The sequence below is a fragment of the Cyanistes caeruleus genome, unplaced genomic scaffold, assembly GCF_971803275.1.
Source record: "Cyanistes caeruleus unplaced genomic scaffold, bCyaCae1.hap1.1 HAP1_SCAFFOLD_78, whole genome shotgun sequence".
In the NCBI taxonomy this organism is placed as follows: Eukaryota; Metazoa; Chordata; class Aves; order Passeriformes; family Paridae; genus Cyanistes; species Cyanistes caeruleus.
This window is the reverse complement of record NW_028255889.1, coordinates 453,250-480,757: the sequence shown is the minus strand read 5'-3', so window position 1 is coordinate 480,757 and position 27,508 is coordinate 453,250. Positions and strand designations below refer to the sequence as shown.

Genomic DNA, 27,508 nt, shown 5'->3' with positions numbered 1-27,508 from the left:
CCAGTGCCATGCCCAGGAAAAGAGGCAACCATCAAGAGTATCTCCTGGGACAGAACATGACCAGCAATGTCAGCAGGCAAAACCAAGGTTTTGTTTAGCAATGACCCTTAGATGAAGTCAAATATTTACAATCAGTCCCGTACAGTTTGGAGTACAGATGGGAGTACACTCGGGGGGTACAGCCAAGGCCATGAGGTCACAGCAGTCTCTGGGGTGACAGCAGGCTGAGGTGACAGCAGGCTCTGAGGTCACAGAGGTCCCAGAGCCCCGTGGTTGCACAGCACCACAAGGACCGAGCAGTCAGTCCTTGACCACGACTGTTGTGGCAGCAGCGGCGGCGGCAGCAGCGGTGCTGACATTGGGACAGCGGTGTCAGGACAGTGGTGGCAGCAAGAGCTGCAGGACTGGCAGTGGGCAAGGCACCATGGCCTTTGCTCTGCGCCTCTTCCTCCTGCTCCTCCTGGCAGTGGCCCTGCCTGACAGGGCTGCCCAGGCTGCTCCGTGGCGAGCAAGGCGAGCAGGTGAGCCCAGGGCCTGGCTTCCCTTTCCTGAGACAGCACTTCCTTCTCCCTGGGAAGCGTTGGGGATGGTTTTCCGCAGGGCTTCAGGGAGGGTTTCCTCTATGGATGGGAGAGAGTCCCCAGGGGCCCTGGGCTGGTCCCGCTGCCCCATCAGGGATGTTGCATGGGGCCTGCAAGGAGGGTGGAGAGTGTTCAGAGCCAGCCCAGAGCTCTCCAGGCCCCTCTGCAACTTTGGCCATGTCCATTGACATCTGGCTCCCACGGCCTTTCCCAACCCCCTTGCAGTGCCCAGTTCCCTAAGGCAGAAGGGGGTCCCAGCACACCATGGAATGGTTCTGATCTGTGCTCCCTTCTAGATGAGGGTGGTAGGAAGGCTTCTCCAGCAGCTTGGCTTCATGAAGATTTTCTGCCTCTGGAGCCCCATGCAGGTATGTTCTCACTGTCCCAACAAGAAATAATCATTGACAACCTGTCACAAACCAGGTGACAGAAGCTTCTGTGGCTGTTGAGTTACAGGTGTGTCTGCATCAAGGACATTTCAAGCTCCTTTTCTGGTTGCTGCACGCAAGCCCAGCTCCCATCACGGGGGTGAGTGGTTTGTCCCTGCTGATCCCCCAGGCTGAGCCCTGGTTCTGTGGGATCCATTCATCTGAAATGGAAATACTTTCTGTTAAGGTTCTCTGAGAGGGAGGAATAAACCCACAGAAGACAAGATGCTGAGTGAACTGGATAGACGCTATGGTGGGTCCATGTCCTTCAGCCTTCTCCTGAGACTCAGCAGCCAGGGGCTTTCTCTGCACATCTGGACATGCCGTGCCTGGCACAGTGGGAAGGGATCCATGGCAGCCTTGCTGCCCCACTGCTGCTTTCTTGGCCTGCAGGGCTGTTTCCCAGCCTGGCCTGGCTACAGCTTCTCCCCAGCCTCTGCAGGAAGGCATTTGGCATCAGCTGACAGGGAGCCCAAACTGCAGCACAGGCCATGCACAGCCAGAGATCCCTTGCAATTTCCCAGTCTTGGGGTAGATGTGGAATGGCGGCTCTTTGGAGGAGGGAAGGCTCTGGCCTGGCTCCGAAGTTTTGATGGCTTCCTGAACCTTATTCATGACTTGGACAAGTATTGCCTTTTGAAGATGCCACCTTCCTGTTGGGGAACAGCCCCACCTGATCCAGCTGTGGCTCTTCTTTTCTCCAGAGATGAACCCTAAGGCTGTGCTGAAGGCAGCGTTTCCCGGAGGAAGCAGTGGCTCATGGGCAGCCTCTGCTGCAGGAAGGGAGGCCATGCCAGGCACAGTCCCAGGAGGTAATTGCTGTGCCTCTGGGCCTGAGCCCTGCTGAGGCTTGAGCTGCCATCTCTGTTGCTTGGCTTTGTGAGCACAGTGCAGAGGAATTATCCTGAGCAGGCTCAGGGCACTCGGCTACTGAGCAGTTCTGCTGAAGTCCCTCCATGGGAGACACATCCCAAAACCTGGCAGCGGCTGCAAGGAATGCCCATGGTGGGGAAAGGGCTGAGGGGAGGGTAAAGCTCCAGTGTGCCCTGAGAGGGCCTGGCTCTGTCCCCTTGGGCTGGGGGAGCTGTCCCAGCTGAAGGACGGAGGGCAGGAGAGAGGGCAGGACGGAGGTAGGGATGTCTGTGGCACTGAATGCTGCAGTTTGGCCCAGGGCTTAATGGTTTCCTCTGTGGCAGGGAGAGCCCCTGGGCCCTGGGCTGGTGCCGCTGCCCCACCAGGGATATTGCACAGGGCCTGCAAAGAAGGTGGAGAGTGTCCAGAGCCAGCCCAGAGCTCCCCAGGCCCCTCTGCAGCTTTGGCCATGTCCACTGACATCTGGCTCCCTTGGCCATCCCCCGACCCCCTTGCAGTGCCCAGTTTCCTAATGCAGAAGGGGGTCCCAGCACACCATGGAATGGTTCTGATCTGTGCTCCCTTCCAGATGAGGGTGGTAGGAAGGCTCCTCCAGCAGCTTGGCTGCATGAAGATTTTAAGCCTCTGGAGCCCCATGCAGGTATGTTCTCACTGTCCCAACAAGAAATAATCATTGACAACCTGTCACAAACCAGGTGACAGAAGCTTCTGTGGCTGTTGAGTTACAGGTGTGTCTGCATCAAGGACATTTCAAGCTCCTTTTCTGGTTGCTGCCCGCAAGCCCAGCTCCCATCACAGGGGTGAGTGGTGTGTCCCTGCTGATCCCACAGGCTGAGCCCTGGTTCTATGGGATCCATACATCTGAAATGGAAATACTTTCTGTTAAGGTTCTCCGAGAGGGAGGAACAAACCTACAGAGGATAGTAAGTCGCTGGAGACATCCAAACACATGGATAAGATGTTGAGTGAACTGGAGAGACGCCATAGTGAGTCCATGTCCCTCAGCCTTCTCCTGTGACTCAGCAGCCGGGGGCTTTCTCTGCACATCTGGACATGCTATGGCTGGCACAGCAGGAAGGCATCCATGTCAGCCTCGCTGTCCCACTGCTGCTTTCACGGCCTACAGGGCTGTTTCCCAGCCTGGCCTGGCTACAGCTTCTCCCCAGTCCCTGCAGGAAGGCATTTGGCATCAGCTGACAGGGGGCCCAAACTGCAGCACAGGCCATGCACAGCCAGAGATCCCTTGCAATTTCCTGGTCTTGGGCTAGATCAGGTGTAGGGGCTGTTTGGAGGAGGGAGGGCCCTGGCCAGCCCAAATAACCTGGCCTTTCTCCTGATCCTTAACCATGACTTTAACAAATATTGCCACTTGAACATGCCACCTCCTCAATGGGGAATGGTTCTATCTGATCCAGCTGTGGCTCTTCCTTCCTCCAGAGATGAACCCAAAGGCTGTGCTGAAGGTGCCATTTCCCGGAGGAAGAAGTGGCTCATGGGCAGCCTCTGCTGCAGGAAGGGAGGCCATGCCAGGCACAGTCCCAGGAGGTAATTGCTGTGCCTCTGGGCCTGAGCCCTGCTGAGGCTTCAGATGTAAATCTCTGCTCCTTGGCAGTGCCTGCCTTTCAGGGATTTTGCACAGAGCATGGAAATGGTGTTGAGAATGTCCAGAGCCAGTCCAGAGCTTTCCTCAGGCCTCTCTGCAGCTTTGGCCATGTCCATTGACATCTGGCTCCCACGGCCTTACGTGACCTCCTTGCAGTGCCCAGTTCCCTAAGGCAGAAAGGGATCCCAGCACACCATGGAATGGTTCTGATCTGTTCTCCCTTCTAGATTGGCATGGTGACATGGAGCATCTGGAAGTGCTGGTAAATGGCGGTTTGAAGACCTTGCCAGATGCTGGAGGCAAGTTCTCAATGTCCCTTTCCGCACAGAACAATCCGTGTCAAGGTGGCAAAAGCTCACTCATGTGCCATTTCCCTCAAGAGTCTGAAGGTTGACGGATTCTGGAAACCTTGCCCTGCTCCCTTCTGGAGCCCTGAGTGATCCCACAGCATTGCTGTCAGTGGGAGGAAGGAGCATTTAGCTGTCGATCCTCTTCCTGTGTGTAATGCCAGTGTCTCCTTCCGTGTGCTCTGTACAGCCACGGAGAAGAGCAGAGAGGGAAGGGCTGGGCTCAGGGCTGTGCCCTGGGGCTCTGCCTTGTGTGGCTCCTTTCTGGCCCCAGGGAACCTGAGATGCTCCTGCTCCAGCTGCCAAGCCCTGGCCCTGCTTGAGGCTCAGTTCAGAGCTGCTGGCAGCTCCAGGGAGTCCTTTCTCCCCTGACTGCCGTGCAAGGGGCTCCTTCCATCCCACTGTGGGCCCACTGCAGGCACGTGGTCCCCCTGCCCTTGCTACTGAGTTGAAAGCAGAGATGAGGAAGTGCCTTGGAGGGCAGCAGTCACCTGGGTGTACTCACTGCCACTCCAGCCTGAAGAAGAATCTTCAGCAGTGTCACGGGAGTTGTTCTGTCCTGACTTTCTTTGCAGATGAACCTGATGATGAAGATGATCCGGATTCCCAATCCATATCAGTTACTGAGCCTGATGATGAGGAAGATTATGAGGGTAGGTCAAGGCCTTTCCCCCTGGGAGAGCCGCCAGCTCAGAGCCCAAGGGTCGGCCACGGTGGCATCTCTGCAGGTGCCAGGACAGAGCCGTGCATGGTTGTGCCCTCACCCTGCGTGATCCTCTCACTGCTCCTGTGGCTCAGTGCTGCCTGTGCAGATCAGCAGACATGACTGAAGCTTCTGTGGCTGTTGAGTTATAGGTGTGTCTGCAGGGAGGACTTTCCCAGCTCCTGAGCTAAATTCTGCCAGCAAGCCCAGCTCCCATCGCTGGGGTGTGTGGTGCCTCCCTGCTGATCCCACAGGCTGACCACTGGTTCTGTGGGATCCATTCCTGAGAAATGCAAATACTTTATATAATGGTCCCCTGAGAAAGAAGGACAAACCTATAGGAGATAGTAATGTAGCAATGGGGGAACTCAAATACCTGGACATAATCCTGAATGATCTGGAGGGACGCCATGGTGGGTCCATGTCCCTCAGCCTCCTCCTGACACTCAGCAGCCAGGGGCTTTCTCTGCACATCTGGACACGCCGTGCCCGGTACAGCAGGAAGGGATCCATGGCAGCCTTGCTGCCCCACTGCTGCTTTCATGGCCTACAGGGCTGTTTCCCAGCCTGGCCTGGCTGCAGCTTCTCCCCAGCCTCTGCAGGAAAGCATTTGGCATCAGGTGACAGGGAACCCAAACTGCACCATGGGGCACGCACACCTTGAGATCCCCTGAAAATTTCCAGTCTCAGGCTAGTTCAGGTTTAGGGTCTGTTTGGAAGAGGGGTGGCCCTGGAGCATTTCCAAAACCGTGGGCATTTTCCTGATCCTTATCCATGTCTTTGACAAGTATTGCCTGGAGAAGACCAGCACAGCACAGAGAAATTGTGCCATTCGAGCTCAGGGGGTTGAGCAGTCTTGTGCCAAGGGGTGGCAAGGTGCCTGCAGGCCCCAGCTCTGGGGGAAACAGAGAACGTCCTGGCTGTATCCAGCGTGCTGCCAGCTCAGCAGTGGAGCACAGCAAAGGCTCACACTGCCCATTGCTCCCACAGATGCAGCTGGCACCACAGCACATGCTCAGAAGATCTGGGAGAGCATGAGAAGAGTTTTCTACCAGGGAACAGATGGTTTGATTAAGTTAATGGCCATTGTGGCTGGTGGAGCAGTTTTCCTGATGATGTGCTGTGCCGGAATCTGGTATTGCCAGAAGGGAAAACGGTGAGTGTTTTGCGATCTCAGCCTCAAACAGCTTCTTGAAAGGCTGCTCATAGTCAGGAAACATTCCCAGTGAGGCTGCTGTGCACTTGTGGGTAGGCCTTGGTTGCCCAAATAACACTGCTGAGAGTTCTGCTGCTGCCCAGGCCTTTCATTGGCCTCTTAATTGCTGGGCCTTGTCCTGGGGAGCCCGCTGGGGCTGCAGCCAGTGCTGGCTGCCACTGAGGCTGCCTGGCCAAGAGCAGCCCCAGGAGCAGCGGGCAGAGGCAAAGCAAGGTGGGCAGGAGAAAGAGCGGGGACGAGATTGCCCTTGAAAGGCAGAGGTGCTCTGGGGCCCGCTCCCGGCCAGGGACCCTGCCCAGAGCCATCCCCTGCTCGCTGGGGCCTTGAGGGGCAGCTGTCCAGCTGGGCCAAGCTGTGCCAGCAGCTCCAGCGGTGCTGGGGAGCCTTGGCCGCTCTGGGCCCTGCTGTTCAGGAGGGTCCCTGAGTGCCAGCAGTAGCTGGGGGCCTCAGCCACCTCCTCTCTCCACAGGAGCACCTCTGCAGCTTCAGAAGAGCAGCCAAAGATTCCAGTGTCTGAGAAGCTGACCTGTTATCCTCGCTCTCCACATCTCTCCCTATCTGCTGTGCTGCAGCTGCATCCCCGTCTTGAGGGCATCCCAAGACCCACACCTCCCAAGCGAGACCCTCTGCCCCTGAGCCCCCTGGCCCTGTTCCCTGGCCAGGACTGAAATTGGGCAGCCCCTGTCCACCAGAGTGTTGCCGCCTGTTAGTTTGCCTTCATTAAGTATGTTTGTTCACCTTCATTGAGTTTAGAGTTGGTTTGCCCCAGTTACTCCCCACTATCCCGATATAGTTTGTTCCCAGTTGCCTGTCATTGTAAACCTCTCCCCTCTTTCCAGATTGTTCCCCATCCATCACTTTGGTCCTACCCCCAAGCCCTATCAATCTATGTACACCACACCTTTTGTTCTGGTTCCTTCCCTGCTCATCATCCCTTACTCGATGCCCTATTGGTTGTATAGCTATCCTACCTCCCCCAAGTCCCTACCATTGGATTTGTGTATTGTAACCCCTTCCCACAACACCTCCCCTGCTGCAATATTATTGGTTGTTGTATGAGCCGCCCACGGGCTTTAAAACCTGGCGCACAGAGGTGCCCAGGGGCTCGGCTCGGACTTTCTCCTCGAGATCCCAGCCCTGTCCCTCATCGCCTTCTCCCTGCACCTGCTGGAATAAACTTGTTCCTGGGAAATTGGAGGACTCCGAGCACTCTCTCTCCCTTTACTTCACCTCGTGTCGCCCTGCATACTATAGAGCCCAAGCCCAAAGGAGCTCTAGAGGTTCCAGGTCGAGCCACATAGTGCTCACCTGGTTCCCCACTCCTGCCGCCGACGCTTGGCACAAGCTAGCCGGGGCGTGAAGGGCCGAGCAGGCAGCGACACCAGAGCAGGGGTTGGCCCATGTTTTTTGTTCAAATAAAGAGATGGAGCTGTCACCCCAGTGTCTGGCTGGTACCACCAGCAAAGCCCACATGGCACCAGCCTTGGCTGAGCTCCATGTCCAGGAGCAGGCAGGGCTGACCATGGTGTGGGCAGGCAGGAGCCAGGCAGGGGCTGCCGTGACCAGCGGTGGGGCCCCGAGGCGCTGGGGGAACCCGTGCTGAGCGTCCCTGGGCTGTGAGGGCACATTTCCTTCAGTGGCATCACCTGGGCCTGCACCTCATGAGGCACACAGGGAAAATTTGGGCTCTCTCCTAAGGTGTGCAGGGATTCCCCATGAGGAGTGCAGTGGGGTTAAATTGAGAGGGTTTTTTACTCTTCTCAGCACAGCAAAGGGGACAGTCTTGGCCAAGGTTTTGCAGAGCTGGGAGGAAGCCTCTTGTGAGCCCTTGGGCCCGGCCTGTGGGCACAGCGGGCAGGTGGAGCCCATCCCTTGAGGCCAGTCCGGGCTGCTCGGGCCAGGCTGGGCCGGGTGAGCCGGGCCATTCTCTGGGGCACAGGAGGCACCCAGGGCTATAACTGGGGCCGTGGCTTTTCAGCCTGAGGGGAGGCTGGCTCTGTTGGTTCAGAGGGCACAGCTTAGATCCCAGTTACCTTTGTAAACCTGCTGGGGAAGTGTTGAGGGCAGAGAGTTCCAACTCTTCTCACTGGGAAGCTGGGCTGATGCTGTGGGGTTCTGTAATTTTTGCCCTCTAAATTTGTGTCCTGGCAGAGGATTAAGTTGCTCTCAGTAAGCCCCTTTTCTTCTTGGTGCTGTTGTAAATGAAATTAAAATCAGACAACTAGATCTATTGAATTAACAGCAATTAAATAACAAGGGAAAAAATTATACAACTGAGTGAATTGAATACAAGGATGCAATATAATAAAATAATACTATTTAGTGGGTTGAATAGAAATTTAGTATAAAAGGAAAACAATTCAGTAAAAGAGTACAATTTAGTGAATATCTTCATATATATATATATATATATATGTGAATATAATTTGCTAGTAATTGAGTATGATTAAAGCATGAGCAAAACTGACTGGGGTATGGGCAGGGCTTCTCACCCTGCCTCACGTACCAAAACAAAGCAATTCAAACTAAACTTATATACTGTATGCTTATACATATTCATTCATGTTTCCCCTAAGTCTCCTCCTGTTTTTGATTCTTTAATTTTACATCACTATTCTTCATGGCGCAAGCCTCACTTGTTGCTAGGGGGTCTTCAGTCTCCTTTCGATGGTATTTTGGATGAAGGCTTACGCTCATCCTCATTGTCCTCTGGATAAACTTACCGGTTTTGCATGTGTACTAAGTGTTATGTAAATAAGCATTGCGTTCCACTAATTAGTCTTACACTTCATAATCTTCAGGCCTATGCCTAAAGTTGTTCCAACTTTATCCATCTCAAGGTTGATTTCTTCTTGGGACACCACTTACCTCAAAACTACATCCTGTACCTTAATTTCAACACGTAACATCTGCAAAGGGGTACATCTGCCTTGTATCACCAATTCCCTTGATTGCTTCTAATAACAACTTTCCAAATAGTTACAATTTAATTAGCACAAATCATTTCCATTTATTACGCTCCCCAAATTCCACTCCCAACATCTCCCCCGCTTCCAGCTCAGGATGGTGCCCTGATGAGACCCCTCCCCAAATCCCACCCCCAAGACACCTCCCCATTGCTGGAAAATCCCCCAAATCTCACTCCAAAATCAGAAATCCTCCCTGAGACCCCTCCCCAAATTCAGGCCTCCCCAAAATGCCCCTCCTCACTGGGATTAGGACCTCTCCCCATCAATGGAAATTCCCCCAAAAGACAAAAAATCCTCCCCAAATCCCCTTCCCAAAATCAGAACTCCACCAGGACCCCTGAATTTCCCCCCAAAACCACCAAATTTCCTCCCCCACCAAATCCCCAATTTTTTTCCCCAAACCCCAAATCCTCTCCCTAAAAACCCAAAAGTTCTCCCCAAAACCCCAAATCTCCTCCCCAAACACCCAAATATTAGAAAAAAGTCCTTAAATTCTTGCCCTAAAACCCCAAAATTCCCCCCAGGACCTTCAGAGTTTCGCCCCAAAACACCAAATTTCTCCCTGAACCCCCAAATTTCTCCAATTCCACCCCAAATCCTGGGAGAACTCCCCAAAAAACAGCAAGCCTTCCCAAAACCTCCAACAAAACTGCAACTCTCTCCCCAAAAATCACCAAAAATCTGAGAACATAAATTTTTTCATACCTTGGGTGGGGGGAGAAACACCAGAAATCTCAGGATTTTTCCCGTATTTTTGGGGAGGGGGGTCTCCCTGCTTCCTGTCCCCCCAGGTGACCCCACCCCAAAATTCCTGCCCCTTGGCCCCCCAAATTAAGTGTAAATAAATAAAAAGATGAAAAAAGGAAAAAAAAAGGGGGGGGAAGGTAAAAAAAAAAAAAAGCCAGAAAAAATTTAAAAAAACCATTTTCTCACCTCAGTTTGGGGGGAGGGGGATGGAGGAAATATTGGGGGAGGGGGTGAACCTCCAGAAAAAAAAAATTGAGGGACCCCCCGTGTCCTGGGTTGATTATGATGTTAAATTGTATCCCCATTCGTCCACCTAACCCAGACACAGATTTTGTATTCTTAAAATTCCATCTAAGAGTAAAAGTGAGTGGAAAAGAAGCACCGGGTCTGTTATCAGACTGTAATTGCTCCCCACACATCGGGAGTTTTGACTACAGCACAGACAGACACAAGACACAGATCGCCTTGGCTTTCCAACTAGCCAGAGCAGAGAGGTCTTCCTGGACTGTTTTCTTTCCCTTTTTCTGAAACGAATCGAACCTGCTCTGGACTGGGGAGTCGGGGGAGCACCGGGAGCTTGCACCCATGGACTACCGGGAGCCCAGCCTGGGCAGCGGCATTTTCCAGCACCAGAGGGACTGATAACAGAGCGAACACCCACAGGAAAGAGACCCTCTGAAGTTTGTCATCTCTTCTGAATGGCGAGAGGTTTTGTAATTTGATATCGTTCATTCTTGTGCTGGGTAGAACTGTGCCTGTGAAATCAACAGGATTTTTCCACTTCTCTCAGAGAAATCTCTTCCGAACCGGTTGAGGGGTGGGAGAAAAGGGCCACCTGGGTTTGCTTCCCGGGGGGAGGCCCATTGGAAGTTTTCTCCCAAATTTGCCCTAAACCAGGACAGCGTCCCTCGGCAGTTGGCTGCCTTTGGGGTGGAGCCCAGTGGCACGCGAGCGGCCTTTGGTGGCTGCTGCCGGCCGGCGGCTGGGCAGACCTGCTGTCGGCCGGCGGGCCGCCGTGTGACGCGTCGAGCGGCTCTCCCCTATCGGCCTGAGCGCCTCGCCGCCTTCGCGTCTCCCTGAGAGGGAAGGAGGGAACCCTCAGAAGCCGGCGGCGCTCCCTCCCGCGTCTGGGCCCGAGCAGATGGCGGCCCTGCTCCCGCCTCGGTTTCTGCCCGGCTGGCTCGGTCAGCGGGGCTGCCGTCCGCCTGCAGGTTTCGGTGGGGCCGGCTGGGGGCGAGCGGGAAGGAAGCCGCCGTCGGAGCGAAAGCCTCCGAGAGAGCGCCGGCGAGAAAGCTTCCTCGGAAAGGGAGGAGACCGAGCCTCAAGCCGCCGGTGGCCCCGTCGGCCCGCTCCTCAGCCCCCACAGGCGCTGCCACCGTGCCGAGCGGCCGGCCGCTTGAGGAGCCGCCTGGTCCATGATGCCAATTTATGTCACGATCCGCAAGGTGGGATTCGTGATGTGACTCTTTTATTTGATCGTAGAGTACAAAAGATTATCAGCAAACCAGGGACTCAAACAGCAGAACACACTTTACTGAGTGCTCATCAGCACTAATATGCGATAGAGGGAAAAGAGGAATAAGCAAAGCACAAAGAAAGAGAGTAAGGGGATTATAGCTACCAATGTCGAAGTCCACTCCGCCATCCAACGATGCAGAGTCTTCTGTCTGTTGGTGAGATCTCAAAGGAAAGTAAGTTTTGGGTTTATTTTACAATTTTTATTCCAGTTCCAGCAACTCACTGTATCACAATTACTCTCTCTTTTGCTCAAAAATCCACACTTTGAACACTCCATTCCTCCCAATATACTCTGTCATGAATTAAAGGAATCTTTTTAAGCTATTATTGTCCATCTCCATAGCTTTAACAGAAAGGTATTTCAGCTTGTAAAGCATCTCCTTATTCTCTCTTCCCCATTTAAAACTTAACTCTTTTCCTCACTGTTTTTAGTGGTTTTATGATGTCTTCTTCATGTTGATTGTCTCTCTCTTTCTCTGTCTTTCTGGGAAAAAGGAGTAATCTGTACATTTTATTCAGGTAGTAAAAGAATTAAAAGCTTTAGAAAAGCTGCAAGAGTTCATGGTGTCAGGTTTCAGTCCAGCAGCAGAAACTGAAAACTAAACCAGGTTGGCCGGCTCTGCTTTCTTTTCCTCCGCCCCCACCTTCATCCTCTGTGGCCTTGTCCGGCCTGGAGGGCGGAGCGGGAGAGGAGGAGGCCAAGACAGAGCCTTGTTACCTTTTCAGAAGCCAGAAACAAAAGAGGACAAGAGTGCTCTGACTTTACATCTTAAGGTGGTGTTCACAGGGTGAGTCTACGTTTTAATGGTCAAAACTGCTGTCAATTGTTAGAAATGACTGATAATTGGTCTGGAGGAAAGACTGCCATCAGCCACCAGCACCTTCAACTTCCTTAGCTCTCAAAACTACCATAAAGGTAAAACCACCCCATGACACTGTGACACAACTGCTGTGAATGTCCCAGTTTCCACCTCTCTGTGACAGCACAGCAGGGACAGCCCCAGTGTTCTCCTCTCTGTGACACCACAGCAGGCACAGCCCCAGTGTTCTCCTCTCTGTGACACCACAGCAGGCACAGCCCCAGTGTTCCACTCTCTGTTACGCCTGTCGTGGTTTTAAAGCATTAGTTAGAAAATCACTGTAAAACTTACTCATTTCTTGCTGTGAGATGTGGATGATGAGAAGGGCAAAAGAAGCTTAAAACCTAAAGGAATGAGTAAGTTTATTAACCAAACTACAAGGTTAAGAAAGCAGAATAAAACTTCCAGAAACCCTTTTTCCCCACCACGCTGCCATTCCTGTCTTTAATTGACAACATAGAGGAAAAAAAAACAAACCCTGGTGGTTAAAACAGTCCAAACTTTGCTATAGTCTTTTCAGCAGCCTTTGTCGAGAAAAAGAAGTTCTTTTTTGTCAATCTATGGAGTTTTTCATAAGAAAACCATTTTCTCGTGGCTTCCTATTGCTCTGATGCCAGTGGCCCAGGAAACTCTGCCATCAGTCCTTTCCTCCCATTTCACACCACTCTGAGCTGTGTTCTTGGGCCGTGATTCAAGGGGTGTCCTTTGAAGGATGAGATCTTCCAAGGCAAAAGTTCTCTTCATTTGTCTCTGTGACCATCTCTGGAAACAGAAATTTTTGCTTTGTCTCTTAAGAGCCACAAATCTTCAACAACTCTCACTTCTCCTTTTCTCTTCCAGCATCTCCTAGGATTACAACCACTTCACCCTTGACTCAGCTTTATCAATGAATTACTTTTGCTCAGATCTACACTTTGAAATACTCCATTCCCCCCAAAATACTCTTTCAGGAATGAAAGGAGTTTTTTCAGGACATTATTGTCCCTCTCCATAGCTTGAACAAAAGAAAACTTCAGCTTATTCAGGCATCTCCTTATTGTCTTTCCATCTGAGGGTTAATTCCTTCCCTTGCTGCCTTTGATCCTTGATGCTGTCTCTTTCCATGGTGATCCCTCTCTCTTCCCCTCTCTCCGGAAAAAGGATTAATCTGCAAGTCTCATCTGCCTAGTGAAAGGGTTAAACTCTTGCCCAGGCCTTGATCTCTGCCGAGGCAGCGGCTGGAGCCGTTTGCCAGGGAAGATTTTTGGTAGCTGCTCTGGAGGAGTGTGGCCACTGTCTCAGCACGCCGCAGCTCAAGAGCTTTCCCTCCCCTTCCTCGGCAGTCTCTGCTGAAAGCCAGCAGCGTCAGAAACTGCAGCCGAGCCAGGAAGTGGCCTGACCCGGCAGCCCCGCTGCACAAGGCGCAGCTAGCCCTGCAAGGGCTTCAGCCCCTCTGGGAAAGGGCTCCTGTCACTTCACAGTCGCCATCCAGCACCAGGAACCGCAGAACTCCAGCCAGCCCCGCTCCCCACCGCGGCCTTGTCTGACGTGGAGCGGTGGAGGCTGAACCAGAGCCCTGTTACCTCTTCAAAAGCCAGAAAGCAAAGAGAAAGAGAAATTCCCAGGCTTAAAATTGAAAGGGTGGTGTTCACAGGTTGATGTCACTTTTCAATGGGCAAAACTACTGTCAATTCCAGAAATGGCCAGGTATTGGCCAGGACAAAAATCTCCAATCAGTTTCCAGCAACCTTAACTTCCTTAGCTGTTTCTCTTTTTTTCATAAATGTCAATCTAACACACACTAGCACAAGTGACAGCCCCAGTGTTCCCCTCTCTGTGACACCACAGCAGGGACAGCCCCAGTGTTCTCCTCTCTGTGACACCACAGCAGTGATAGCTACCATGTCCTCCTCTTTGTGACACCACTGCTGTGACTGTCCCAATTTCCCCCCCTCTGTGACACGACAGCAGGGACAGCCCCAGTGTTCTCCTCTCTGTGACACCACAGCAGGCACAGCCCCAGTGTTCCACTCTCTGTTACGCCTGTCGTGGTTTTAAAGCATTAGTTAGAAAATCACTGTAAAACTTACTCATTTCTTGCTGTGAGATGTGGATGATGAGAAGGGCAAAAGAAGCTTAAAACTTAAAGGAATGAGTAAGTTTATTAACCAAACTACAAGGTTAAGAATGCAGAATAAAACTTCCAGAAACCCTTTGTCATGGAGTTAACTTTACCTTTAAGGGAGTTGGAGTTGCTGGGAAGTGCTTGGAGTCTTTTCTCCTGACTAATTATCGGTCATTGCTGGAAATTGACAGCAGTTTAGGCCATTGAAAAGTGGGATCAACTTGTGAACCCTACCTTAAAATGTAAAAGCAGAGCTCTCTGGGTTCTCTTTGTTTTCTGGCTGTGGAGGGTGGCGGAGCTCCAGGCCTCCCGTCCCTGCCCAGGCCATGCGGCCGGGCGGGGATGGGGCCGGGCCTGCCCCGTCTCCCGGCCGGGAGATGGGGGGGGGGGGCCTGGGGAAGGTTTTCCTCGGGCCGGGCCAGGCCGAGCCGATCTCTGGCTCGGCTGCAGGTTTTGCTGTAACTACATTCACTAGAAACTGCCCAGTGAAGAAAGAGGGAGGCCCTGGACTTGCAGCGGGTTAGAGCAGAGACTACACGCTCCAGAGCAGCCATGAGGAACTTCCCATCGCAGATGGCTCCAGCTCCTGTTCAGCAGAGATCCCCAAACCATCTACAAAAGCCTGGGCAAGATGTTAACTCTTTCATTACCCAGATGAGACTTGCGGATTAATCTTTTTATCCAGAGAGAGAGAGAGAGATCAACATGAAAAGAGACTTTATAAACTACCAGTGACAGGAAAAAAAAGAAGCTTCAAGAAAAGTAGAGAATTAAGAAGATGCTTTAATTAAGCTGAAATATCTCCCTGTTAAAACTATGGAGATGGACAATGAAGTCTTGAAAAGAACTCCTTTAATTCATGATATAAGATCTAGAGAGGAATAGTGTTCAAAGTGTAAATTTGAGTAAAGAGTAATTATAGTATAGTGAAGTACTGGGAGATTAAAAGCCTTGAGAGGCCATGAGAAAACTGTTGAGAGATTTGAAGCCCTGAGAGGCCATGAGAAAACTGTTTTCTAGTGAAGCTCACAGAAACAGATGAAGAAGACTTTTTTTTGCCTTTGAATAACTTATCCTTAAAAATGCTATCTCTAGACGCATGGCCCATACACACTTCAGAGTGATGTGAAAATGGGAGGAGTGAACTCTAATAATAGCAGCTCTGGACAGCTAACATTAGGGCAATAGAAAACTATAACAAAAATAGTTTTCTTGTGAGAAACTCCATAAATTAACAAGAAGAAACTTCTGTTTCTCTATAAAGATTGGTAAAAAGACTAGCAAGAATTGGGACTGTTTTAACCATCAGAGTTCCAGAGTTTTTGTCTCTGTTGTCATGTGAACAAGGGAATAGTAGGTAGATAGGGGATGGAAGGGTTTTTCTGGAAGTTTATTCTGGTGTTCTTATTATTGTGGTTTGTCAATAAACTTCCTTTTTTTTTTCCCCTTTTAAGTTGTATGCCTGTTTTGCTCTTATTCTAATCCATATCTCACAGCAAGAAGTAAGTAATTTTCTTAGTTAGTGGTTTAAAACCACGACACCCTTTTTCCCCACCACGCTCCCATTCCTGTCTTTAATTGATGTCATGGGGTGGCTTTACCTTTATAGTGATTTTAGGAGCTAAGGAAGTTGAAGGTGCTGGTGGCTGATGGGAGACTTTCCTCCTGACCAATTATCAGTCATTTTTAAGAACAATTGACAGCAGTTTTGACCATTAAAAAGTGAATTCAAACTGTGAACACCGCCCTAATATGTAAAGTCAGAGCACTCTGGTCCACTCTTTTGTTTCTGGCTTCTGAAAAGGTAACAAGGCTCTGTCGTGGCCTCCTCCTTCTCCCCTGCCCCCTCCCCCCCCAAGCCGGACAAGGCCGCAGAGGACAAAGGGGGGGGGGACGGGGGCGGGGGGGGGCGCAGAGGAAAAGAAAGCAGAGCCGGCCAACCTGGTTTAGTTTTCAGTTTCTGCTGCTGGACTGAAACCTGACACCATGAACTCTTGCAGCTTTTCTAAAGCTTTTAATTCTTTTACTACCTGAATAAAATGTACAGATTACTCCTTTTTCCCAGAAAGACAGAGAAAGAGAGAGACAATCAACATGAAGAAGACATCATAAAACCACTAAAACCAGTGAGGAAAAGAGTTAAGTTTTAAATGGGGAAGAGAGAATAAGGAGATGCTTTACAAGCTGAAATACCTTTCTGTTAAAGCTATGGAGATGGACAATAGTAGCTTAAAAAGACTCCTTTAATTCATGACAGAGTATTGGGAAGCTTGGAGTGTTCAAAGTGTGGATTTTTGAGCAAAAGAGAGAGTAATTGTGATACAGTGAGTTGCTGGAACTGAGTAAAGCGAAGATTTTGAAGCCTTGGGGGCAATGAGAAAACTGTTTTGTAGGAAAGCTCACAGAGACAGATGAAGAAGACTTTTGCCTTTGAATGACTCATCCTTAAAATGACATCCCTAGACTCATGGCCCATACACACCTCAGAGTGATGTGAAATGAGAGGAGAAGAACTGATGACAGATTTCCGGGCAGCTGGCATCAGAGCAACAGAGAACTGTAACAGAAATAGTTTTCTTGTGAGAAACTCCATAGGTTCTCAGAAAGAGACTTCTGTTTCTCTACAAAGACTGATGAAAAGACTGTAGCAAGAATTGGGACTGTTTTTAACCACCAAAGTTCAAAATTTTTTTTGTCTCTATGTTGTCATGTATACAAAGAAATGGTCAAGTAGTGAGAGACAGAAGAGTTTTCTGGAAGTTTATTCTGGTGTTCTTATTCTTGTAGTTTTGTTAATAAACTTTCTTTATCCCTTTTTAAGTTTTAAGCCTGTTTTGCTCTTGCTCTAATCCATATCTCACAGCAAGAAATAAGTAATTTTTTAGTTACTGGTTTAAAACCATGACATCTCCTTTCAAAACCTAGTTGAAATTTTGCAGAAACAATTAGATGAAGAAAGGAATGAGACCCATCTCTTGCCAGTGGCCCGAAGAGAGGAATGGGTTAAAAATTCAAAGAATGCTTACTCACCAAAGAAACAATGGAGAGGGAAACCCCTCTCATTAATCAAATTTAGCCTCAAAAAGAACTAACTGATGAAAAATTGTGGGGAGCACTGCTGTCCTAGTGTCATGGGGTAGCTTTACCTTTAAGACAGCTTGGAGGGAGAGGAAGTTGAAGCTGCTGGTGGCTGATGGGAGTTTTTCTTCCTGACCAATTATCGGTCATTTCCAAGAATTGACAGCAGATCTGACCATTAAAAAGTGAATTCAACTTGTAAACACCCCCTTAAGAAGTACAGACAGAATTCTCTTGCCCTCTTTGGTTTCCGGCTTCGGACAAGGTAGCAAGGCTCTGTCTTGGCCTTCCCCCCACCTCTCCAGGCCGACAAGGCCGCGGGGTGGAGGTGGGGAGGGGGAAGAGAAGCAGCGCTGGTCAGCCGAGCTTGGTTTTCAGTTTTTGCTGCCAGACTGAAACTTAACACCATGAACTCTTGCAGTTTTCTTAAAGCTTTTAATTCTTTTACTACCTGGATAAACATACAGATTACTCTTTTTCTCAGAAAGACAGAGAGAGAGACAATCAACATAGAGGAGACATCATAGAACTACTAAAAACAGTGAAGAAAAGAGTTAAGTTTAAATAAGAAAGAGAGAATAAGGAGATGCTTTACAGCTGAAATATTTTTCTGTTAAAGCTATGGAGATGGACAATAATAGTATTAAAAGACTCTTTTAATTTATGATAAGAGTATTAGGAGGAATGAGATATTCAAAGTGTAACTTTTGAGCAGAAGAGAGAGAGAGTACTTGTGATACTGTGAGTTGCTGGAATTGAGTTGAGTGAAGATTTTGAAGCTTTGGGGGGTAAAGAGAAAACTGTTTTCTAGGAAGGCTCACAGAGACAAATGAAGAAGACTTCTGCCTTTGAATAACTTATCTTTAAAAATAAGATTCCTAAACTCTGTGACTCATACACACCTCGGAGATGTGAAATGAGAGGAGAAGATCTAATGACAGATTTCCGGGCAGCTGGAATTAGAGAAATAGAAAACTATGATGAAAAATAGTTTTCTCGTGAGAAACTCGGTAAGCTAACAGAAAGAGACTTCTGTTTCTCTACAAAGACTGATGAAAGACTGTAGCAAGAATTAAGACTGTTTTTAACCACCAGAATCCTAAAGTTATTTGTCTCTATGTTGTCATGTGTACAGAGAAATAGTTAAGATGTAGAAGATAAGGAGGTTTTCTGAAAGTTTATTCTGGTATTCTTATTCTTGTAGTTTGTTAATAAACTGTCTTTATTTCTTTTAAGTCTTAAGCCTGTTTTGCTCTTGTTCTAATCCATATCTCACAACAAAAAATAAGTAGTTTTTTTAGTTACTGGTTTAAAACCACGACACCTAGCTTGAAACCTTTAATTAAAACAATATCATCATATTGTCATGGAGTTAACTTTACCTTTAAGGGAGTTGGAGTTGCTGGGAACTGCCTGGAGTCTTTTCTCCTGACCAATTATCGGTCATTGCTGAGAATTGACAGCAGTTTACGCCATTGAAAAGTGGGATCAACTTGTGAACCCTACCTTAAAGTGTAAAACCAGAGCTCTCTTGGTTCTCTTTGTTTCCTGGCTGTGAAGGGTGGCAGAGCTCCAGGCCTCCCGTTCCCTGCCCAGGCCATGCGGCCGGGCGGGGCCGGGGCCGGGGCCAGCCGCGTGTCCCGGCCGGCAGATGGCGGGGGGCCTGCGGAAGGTTTTCCTCGGGCCCGGGCTGGGCCGAACCGATCTCTGGCTCAGCTGCAGGTTTTGCTGTAACTAAATTCACTGGAAAATGCCGAGTGAAGAAAGAGAGAGGCCCTGGACTTGCAGCGGGCTGGAGCAGCGACTACACTCTCCAGAGCAGCCATGAAGAACCTTCCATCGCAGACGGCTCCAGCTCCTGTTCGGCAGAGATCACCGAACCACCTACAAAAGCCTGGGCAAGATTTTAACTCTTTCATTACCCAGATGAAACTTGCGGATTAATCTTTTTATCCAGAGAGAGAGAGAGAGAGTGATCAACATGAAAAGAGACTTTATAAACTACCACTGACAGGAAAGAAAAGAAGCTTCAGAAAAGGTAGAGAATTAAGAAGATGCTTTAATTAAGCTGAAATATCTTTCTGTTAAAACTCTGGAGATGGACAGTTCTGAAAAGAACTCCTTTAATTCATGATACAGAATCTAGAGAGGAATAAAGTGTTCAAATTGTAAATTTGAGTAAAAAGTAGAGTAATTGTGGTATAGTGAAGTGCTGGGAGATTTGAAGCCTTGAGAGGCAATGAGAAAACTGTTTTCTAGTGAAGCTCACAGAACAGATGAAGAAGACTTTTTGCGTTTGAATAACTTATCCTTAAAAATGCTACCCCTAGACTCATGGCCCATACAAACCTCAGAGTGATGTGAAAATGGGAGGAGTGAACTCTAATAATAGCAGCTCTGGGCAGCTAACATTAGGGCAATGGAAAACTATAACAAAAATAGTTTTCTTCTGAGAATCTCCATAAATTAACAGGAAGAAACTTCTGTTTCTCTACAAAGACTGGTGAAAAGACTTTAGCAAGAATTGGGACTGTTTTAACCATCAAAGTTCCAAAGTTTTTGTCTCTGTTGTCATGAGAACAAGGAAACAGTGAGTAGATAGGGGATGAAAAGGTTTTCTGGAAGTTTATTCTGGTGTTCTTATTATTGTAGTTTGTCAATAAACTTTCCTTTTTCCTTTAAAGTTTTAGGCCTGTTTTGCTCTTGTTCTAATACATATCTCACAGCAAGAAAAAAGTAATTTTCTCAGTTATTGGTTTAAAACCACGACATCTCTTCAAAGTCTTTCAAATTCCAGAAACATTCCACAAAATCTCCACAAATTTGTACACAAACTATGAAAAATCTTTCAAAATTATTCAAGTCTAGTCAAAATCCAACAAAATTCCAGAAACATCCCAACAAACTTCTTAAATCTTCTCAAAACCCCACTAAATTCCAGAAACATCCCACAAAAACTTTACAAATTTCCACACATCCTAGAAAAATCCCTCAAAATTCTTCAAGTCTTCTCAAAATCTCACTAAATTCCAGAACATTCCACAACATTCCAAAAAAATCGCACAACATTCCAGAAACCTCCCACAAAATTCTTTACATATTCGCAAAACTCCACCAAATTTCAAAAACATCCCCCAAAATCTCCACAAATTTCCACACAATCTAAGAAAAATACCTCAAAATTCTTCATGTCTCCTCAAAGTATTAAAATTCCACATACATCCCACACAATTGACTAAATCTTCTCAAAATACTACCAAATTCGAGAAACATCCCACAAAATTCCACAAAAATTTCAAGATTCCAAAAACGCCCCACAGAATTCCACAAACATCCCAACAAACTCCATAAATCTTCTCAAAACCCTACCAAATTCCAGAAACATCCCACAAAAATCTCCACAAATTACCACACAATCTAAGAAAAAAACCTCAAAATCCTTCATGTCTCCTCAAAGTCTTTCGAAATTCCACAAACATCCCACAGAATTCCCTAAATCTTCTCAAAGCCCTACCAAATTCCAGTAACATCCCACAAAAACTCTTCCGATTTCCAAAAATTCCGCAAACATCCCACAAATATCCAGAAAAATCTTTTCAAAACCCTACCAAACTCCAGCAATATCCTGCAAAATCCCACAAAAATCCCACAAAATTCCAAAAACATCCCACAAAATTACAGAAAAATCTTCTCAAAACTCTACCAAATTCCAGAAATATCCCACAAAATCTTGACAAATTTCCACACAATCTAAAAAAAACCCTCAAAATTCTTCATGTCTCCTCAAAGTCTTTTGAAATTCCACAAACATCCCACACAATTCCACAAACATCCCAGCAAACTCCTTAAACCTTCTCAAAGCCCTACCAAATTCCAGAAATATCTCACAAAATTCTAGAAAAATCTTCTCAAAACCCCACCAAATTCCAGAAACATGCCACAAAAATCACCAAAAATTTCCACAAAATTCTACAAACATCCTGCAAAATTCCAGAAAAATCTCCCCCAAAACCCTACCAAATTCCAGAAAAATCCCACAAAAACTTTTCCAATTTCCACTCATCCTAGAAAAATCCCTCAAAATTCTTCAAGTCTCTTTAAAATCTTACCAAATTCCAGAACATTCCAAAAAAATCGCACAACCTTCCAGAAACCTCCTACAAAATTCTTTACAATTTCACAAAACCCTACCAAATTCCAGAAACTTCCCACTAAACCTCCACCAATTTGCACACAATCTAAGAAAAATCTTTCAAAATTCTTCAAGTCTAGTCAAAATCCCACAAAATTCCAGAAACATCCCACCAAATTCCAGAAAAATCACACAAAATTCCACTTACATCCCATCAAACTCCCGAAATCTTCACAAAACCCTACCAAATTCCAGGAACATCCCACAAAAACTCCTCCAATTTGCAAGTGATCTAAAAAAAATCTTTCAAAATTCTTCAAGTCTAGTCAAAATCCCACAAAATTCCACAAACATCCCAAAAAATTCCACAAACATCCCAACAAACTCCCTAAGTCTTCTCAAAACGCTACCAAATTCCAGAAATATCCCACAAAATCTTTACAAATTGCCACACAATCTAAGAAAAATACCTCAAAATTCTTCATGTCTCCTCAAAGTCTTTTGAAATTCCACAAACATCCCAGAAAATTCCACAAACATCCCAACAAACTCCTTAAACCTTCTCAAAGCCCTACCAAATTCCAGAAACATCTCACACAATTCTAGAAAAATCTTCTCAAAACCCCACCAAATTCCAGAAACTGCCCACAAAATCTTTACAAATTTCCACACATCCTAGAAAATTCCCTCAAAATTCTTCAAGTCTTCTCAAAATCTCACCAAATTCCAGAACATTCCACAACATTTCAAAAAAATCGCACAACATTCCAGAAACCTCCCACAAAATTCTTTACATTTTCGCAAAACTCCACCAAATTCCAGAAACATCCCACAAAATCTCCACAAATTTCCACACAATATAAGAAAAATACCTCAAAATTCATCATGTCCCCTCAAAGTCTTTCGAAATTCCACAAACTTCCCACACAATTCCCTAAATCTTCTCAAAACCCTTCCAAATTTTAGAAACATCCCACAAAAACTCTTCCTATTTCCAAAAATTCCACAAACATCCCACAAAATTCCAGAAAAATCTTTTCAAAACCCTACAAAATTCCACAAACATCCCACAAAATTCCAGAAAAATCTTATCAAAACCTTACCAAATTCCAGAAACATCCAACAAAAATCTCCAAAAATTTCCACAAAATTCTACAAACATCCCACAAAATTCCAGAAAAATCTTTTCACAACCCTACCAAATTCCAGAAACATCTTGTAAAATCCCTCAAAAATCCCACCAAATTCCAAAAACATTCCACGGAATTCCACAAACATTTCAACACATTCCCTAAATCTTCTCAAAACCTTCCAAATTCCAGAAACATCCCACAAAATCTACAAAAATTTCCACAAAGGTCCACAAAAATCCCACAAAATTCCAGAAAAATCCTCTTAAAACCCTACCAAATTCCAGAAATATCCCAAAAAAACTTGACAAATTTCCACAAAATCTAAAAAAACCATCAAAATTCTTCATGACCCCTCAAAGTCCCACAAAATTCCAGAAACATCCCACCAAATTCCACAAAAATCCCACAAAATTCTAGAAACATCCCACAAAATACCACAAACATCCCAACAAACTCCATAAATCTTCTCAAAACCCTACCAAATTCCAGAAAAATCCCACAAAATTCCACAAACATCCCAACAAACTCCCTAACTCTTATCAAAACCCTACCAAATTCCAGAAATATCCCACAAAATCTTTACAAATTACCACACAATCTAAGAAAAATACCTCAAAATTCTTCAAGTCTTCTCAAAACCCTACCAAATTCCAGAAACCTCCCACAAAATCCTTTACATTTTTGCAAAACTTTCTCAAATTCCAGAAACATCCCACAAAATCTTTACAAATTTCCACACAGCCTAGAAAAATCCCTCAAAATTCTTCAAGCCTTCTCAAAATCTCACCAAATTCCAGAACATTCCACATTTGAAAAAAATCGCACATTCCAGAAACCTCCCACAAAATTCTTTACATTTTCGCAAAACTCCATCAAATTCCAGAAACATCCCACAAAATCTCCACAAATTTCCACACAATCTAAGAAAAATACCTCAAAATTCTTCATGTCTCCTCAAAGTCTTTCGAAATTCCACAAACATCCCACAAAATTCCACAAACATCCCAACAAACTCCATAAATCTTCTCAAAACCCTACCAAATTCCAGAAACATCCCACAAAATCTCTTCCAATTTCCACAAAATTCCACAAACATCCCACAAAATTCCAGAAAAATCTTCTCAAAACCCTACCAAATTCCGAAATAAATTGCAAAATCCCTCAAAAATCCCACCGAATTCCAAAAACATTCCATGGAATTCCAAAAACATCCCAACCAACTCCATAAATCTTCTCAAAACCCTACCAAATTCCAGAAACATCCCACAACAATCTCCAAAAATTTCCACAAAATTCCACAAACATCCCACAAAATTCCAGAAAAATCTTTTCACAACCCTACCAAATTCCAGAAACATCTTGCAAAATCCCTCAAAAATCCCACCAAATCCCAAAAACATTCCACGGAATTCCACAAACATCCCATCAAACTCCCTAAATCATCGCAAATCCCCACCAAATTCCAGAAATATCCCACAAAATCTTGACAAATTTCCACACATACTAAGAAATACCCTCAAAATTCTTCATGTCCCCTCAAAGTCCTTAAAATTCCAGAAACATCCCACAAAAATCTCAAAAAATTTCCACAAAATTCTACGAAAATTGCACAAAATTCCAGAAAAATCTTCTCAAAACCCCAACAAATTCCAGAAATATCCCACAAAAACTTGACAAATTTCCACAAAATCTAAAAAAACCCCTCAAAATGCTTCATGTCTCCTCAAAGTCCTTTAAAATTCCAGAAACATCCCAACCAACTCCCTAAATCTTCTCAAAACCTTCCAAATTCCAGAAACATCCCACCAAATCTACAAAAATTTCCACAAAATTCCACAAACATCCCAACAAACTCCCTAAATCTTCTCAAAACCCTACCAAATTCCAGAAACATCCCACAAAAACTTTTCCAATTTCCATAAAATTCCACAAACATTCCACAAAATTCCAGAAAAATCCCACAAAATTCCACAAACATCCCCACAAACGCCCTAAGTCTTATCAAAACCCCACCAAATTCCAGAAATATCCCACAAAATCTTTACAAATTACCACACAATCTAAGAAAAATACCTCAAAATTCTTCATGTCTTCTCAAAACCCTACCAAATTCCAGAAACCTCCCACAAAATCCTTTACAAGTTTCCACATATCCTAGAAAAACCCTCAAAATTCCTCAAGCCTTCTCAAAATCTCACCAAATTCCAGAACATTCCATGACATTTCAAAGAAATCGCACAACATTCCAGAAACCTCCCACAAAATTCTTTACATTTTCACAAAACTCCACCAAATTCCAGAAACATCCCACAAAATCTCCACAAATTTCCACACAATATAAGCAAAATACCTCAAAATTCTTCATGTCTCCTCAAAGTCTTTCGAAATTCTACAAACATCCGACACAATTCCCTAAATCTTTTCAAAACCCTTCCAAATTCCAGAAACATCCAACAAAAACTCTTTCAATTTCGACAAAATTCCACAAACATCGCACAAAATTCCAGAAAAATCTTTTCACAACCCTACCAAATTCCAGAAACATCTTGCAAAATCCCTCAAAAATCCCACCAAATCCCAAAAACATTCCACGGAATTCCACAAACATTTCAACACATTCCCTAAATCTTCTCAAAACCTTCCAAATTCCAGAAACATCCCACAAAATCTACAAAAATTTCCACACAATCTAAGAAAAATACCTCAAAATTCTTCATGTCTCCTCAAAGTATTAAAATTCCACATACATCCCACACAATTGACTAAATTTTCTCAAAATACTACCAAATTCGAGAAACATCCCACAAAATTCCACAAAAATTTCAAGATTCCAAAAACGTCCCACAGAATTCCACAAACATCCCAACAAACTCCCTATGTCTTATCAAAACCCTAACAAATTCCAGAAATATCCCACAAAATCTTTACAATTTACCACACAATCTAAGAAAAATACCTCAAAATTCTTCATGTCTTCTCAAAACCCTACCAAATTCCAGAAACCTCCCACAAAATCCTTTACAATTTTGCAAAACTTTCTCAAATTCCAGAAACATCCCACAAAATCTTGACAAATTTCCACACATCCTTGAAAAATCCCTCAAAATTCTTCAAGTCTTCTCAAAATCTCACCAAATTCCAGAACATTCCACAACATTTCAAAAAAATCGCACAACATTCCAGAAACCTCCCAGAAAATTCTTTACATTTTCACAAAACTCCACCAAATTCCAGAAACATCCCACAAAATCTCCACAAATTTCCACACAATATAAGCAAAATACCTCAAAATTCTTCATGTCTCCTCAAAGTCTTTCGAAATTCTACAAACATCCGACACAATTCCCTAAATCTTTTCAAAACCCTTCCAAATTCCAGAAACATCCAACAAAAACTCTTTCAATTTCGACAAAATTCCACAAACATCGCACAAAATTCCAGAAAAATCTTTTCACAACCCTACCAAATTCCAGAAACATCTTGCAAAATCCCTCAAAAATCCCACCAAATCCCAAAAACATTCCACGGAATTCCACAAACATTTCAACACATTCCCTAAATCTTCTCAAAACCTTCCAAATTCCAGAAACATCCCACAAAATCTACAAAAATTTCCACACAATCTAAGAAAAATACCTCAAAATTCTTCATGTCTCCTCAAAGTATTAAAATTCCACATACATCCCACACAATTGACTAAATTTTCTCAAAATACTACCAAATTCGAGAAACATCCCACAAAATTCCACAAAAATTTCAAGATTCCAAAAACGTCCCACAGAATTCCACAAACATCCCAACAAACTCCCTATGTCTTATCAAAACCCTAACAAATTCCAGAAATATCCCACAAAATCTTTACAATTTACCACACAATCTAAGAAAAATACCTCAAAATTCTTCATGTCTTCTCAAAACCCTACCAAATTCCAGAAACCTCCCACAAAATCCTTTACAATTTTGCAAAACTTTCTCAAATTCCAGAAACATCCCACAAAATCTTGACAAATTTCCACACATCCTTGAAAAATCCCTCAAAATTCTTCAAGTCTTCTCAAAATCTCACCAAATTCCAGAACATTCCACAACATTTCAAAAAAAATCGCACAACATTCCAGAAACCTCCCAGAAAATTCTTTACATTTTCACAAAACTCCACCAAATTCCAGAAACATCCCACAAAATCTCCACAAATTTCCACACAATCTAAGAAAAATACCTCAAAATTCTTCATGTCTCCTCAAAGTCTTTCGAAATTCCACAAACATCCCACACAATTCCCTAAATCTTCTCAAAACCCTTCCAAATTCCAGAAACATCCCAAAAACTCTTCCAATTTCCACAAAATTCCACAAACATCGCACAAAATTCCAGAAATATCTTCTCAAAACCCTACCAAATTCCGAAATAAATTGCAAAATCCCTCAAAAATCCCACCGAATTCCAAAAACATTCCATGGAATTCCAAAAACATCCCAACCAACTCCATAAATCTTCTCAAAACCCTACCAAATTCCAGAAACATCCCACAACAATCTCCAAAAATTTCCACAAAATTCCACAAACATCCCACAAAATTCCAGAAAAATCTTTTCACAACCCTACCAAATTCCAGAAACATCTTGCAAAATCCCTCAAAAATCCCACCAAATCCCAAAAACATTCCACGGAATTCCACAAACATCCCAACAAACTCCCTAAATCATCGCAAATCCCCACCAAATTCCAGAAATATCCCACAAAATCTTGACAAATTTCCACACATACTAAGAAATACCCTCAAAATTCTTCATGTCCCCTCAAAGTCCTTCAAAATTCCAGAAACATCCCACAAAAATCTCAAAAAATTTCCACAAAATTCTACGAAAATTGCACAAAATTCCAGAAAAATCTTCTCAAAACCCCAACAAATTCCAGAAATATCCCACAAAAACTTGACAAATTTCCACAAAATCTAAAAAAACCCCTCAAAATGCTTCATGTCTCCTCAAAGTCCTTTAAAATTCCAGAAACATCCCAACCAACTCCCTAAATCTTCTCAAAACCTTCCAAATTCCAGAAACATCCCACCAAATCTACAAAAATTTCCACAAAATTCCACAAACATCCCAACAAACTCCCTAAATCTTCTCAAAACCCTACCAAATTCCAGAAACATCCCACAAAAACTTTTCCAATTTCCATAAAATTCCACAAACATTCCACAAAATTCCAGA

The 27,508-nt window shown here is 45.2% G+C and overlaps 2 protein-coding genes across 5 annotated transcripts in view; both read left to right on the top strand.

Moving 5' to 3' along the window:
* Nucleotides 1-252: 252 nt before the first annotated feature.
* Nucleotides 253-6,943, top strand: LOC147646794 (uncharacterized). Of its 4 annotated transcripts, none has more exons than XM_086872908.1 (12): nt 253-521; nt 878-949; nt 1,038-1,109; nt 1,197-1,821; nt 2,451-2,522; nt 2,611-2,682; nt 2,770-2,868; nt 3,320-3,427; nt 3,713-3,784; nt 4,408-4,485; nt 5,526-5,691; nt 6,221-6,943. In XM_086872908.1, the coding sequence occupies exons 4-12, from the start codon at nt 1,716-1,718 to the stop codon at nt 6,417-6,419; spliced, it is 972 nt and encodes a 323-aa protein (XP_086729034.1). In that variant the 5' UTR covers nt 253-521; nt 878-949; nt 1,038-1,109; nt 1,197-1,715; the 3' UTR covers nt 6,420-6,943. The 4 variants fall into 4 exon arrangements, with proteins under 4 accessions (XP_086729034.1, XP_086729032.1, XP_086729030.1 ...); XM_086872906.1 differs by having other exon boundaries at nt 295-521; nt 2,770-2,805; XM_086872904.1 differs by having other exon boundaries at nt 295-521; nt 1,032-1,109.
* A 4,147-nt stretch (nt 6,944-11,090) lies between these two features.
* Nucleotides 11,091-27,508, top strand: part of LOC147646793 (serine/threonine-protein kinase pim-1-like) — a 33,118-nt gene continuing 16,700 nt past the window's right edge. Inside the window, exon 1 of the mRNA XM_086872944.1 lies at nt 11,091-11,132. Coding sequence (XP_086729070.1) covers nt 11,091-11,132 — 42 coding nt within the window. The remainder of the gene's footprint in view (nt 11,133-27,508) is intronic.

Bases quoted from the DNA above. Each gene is read 5' to 3' on its own strand.
- LOC147646794 (XM_086872907.1), top strand. From the start codon at position 1,716: ATGAACCCTAAGGCTGTGCTGAAGGCAGCGTTTCCCGGAGGAAGCAGT. The intron at 3,785-4,407 runs GCAAGTTCTCAA...CTTTCTTTGCAG, and splicing joins GACCTTGCCAGATGCTGGAG to ATGAACCTGATGATGAAGAT. The intron at 4,486-5,525 runs GTAGGTCAAGGC...TTGCTCCCACAG, and splicing joins TGATGAGGAAGATTATGAGG to ATGCAGCTGGCACCACAGCA.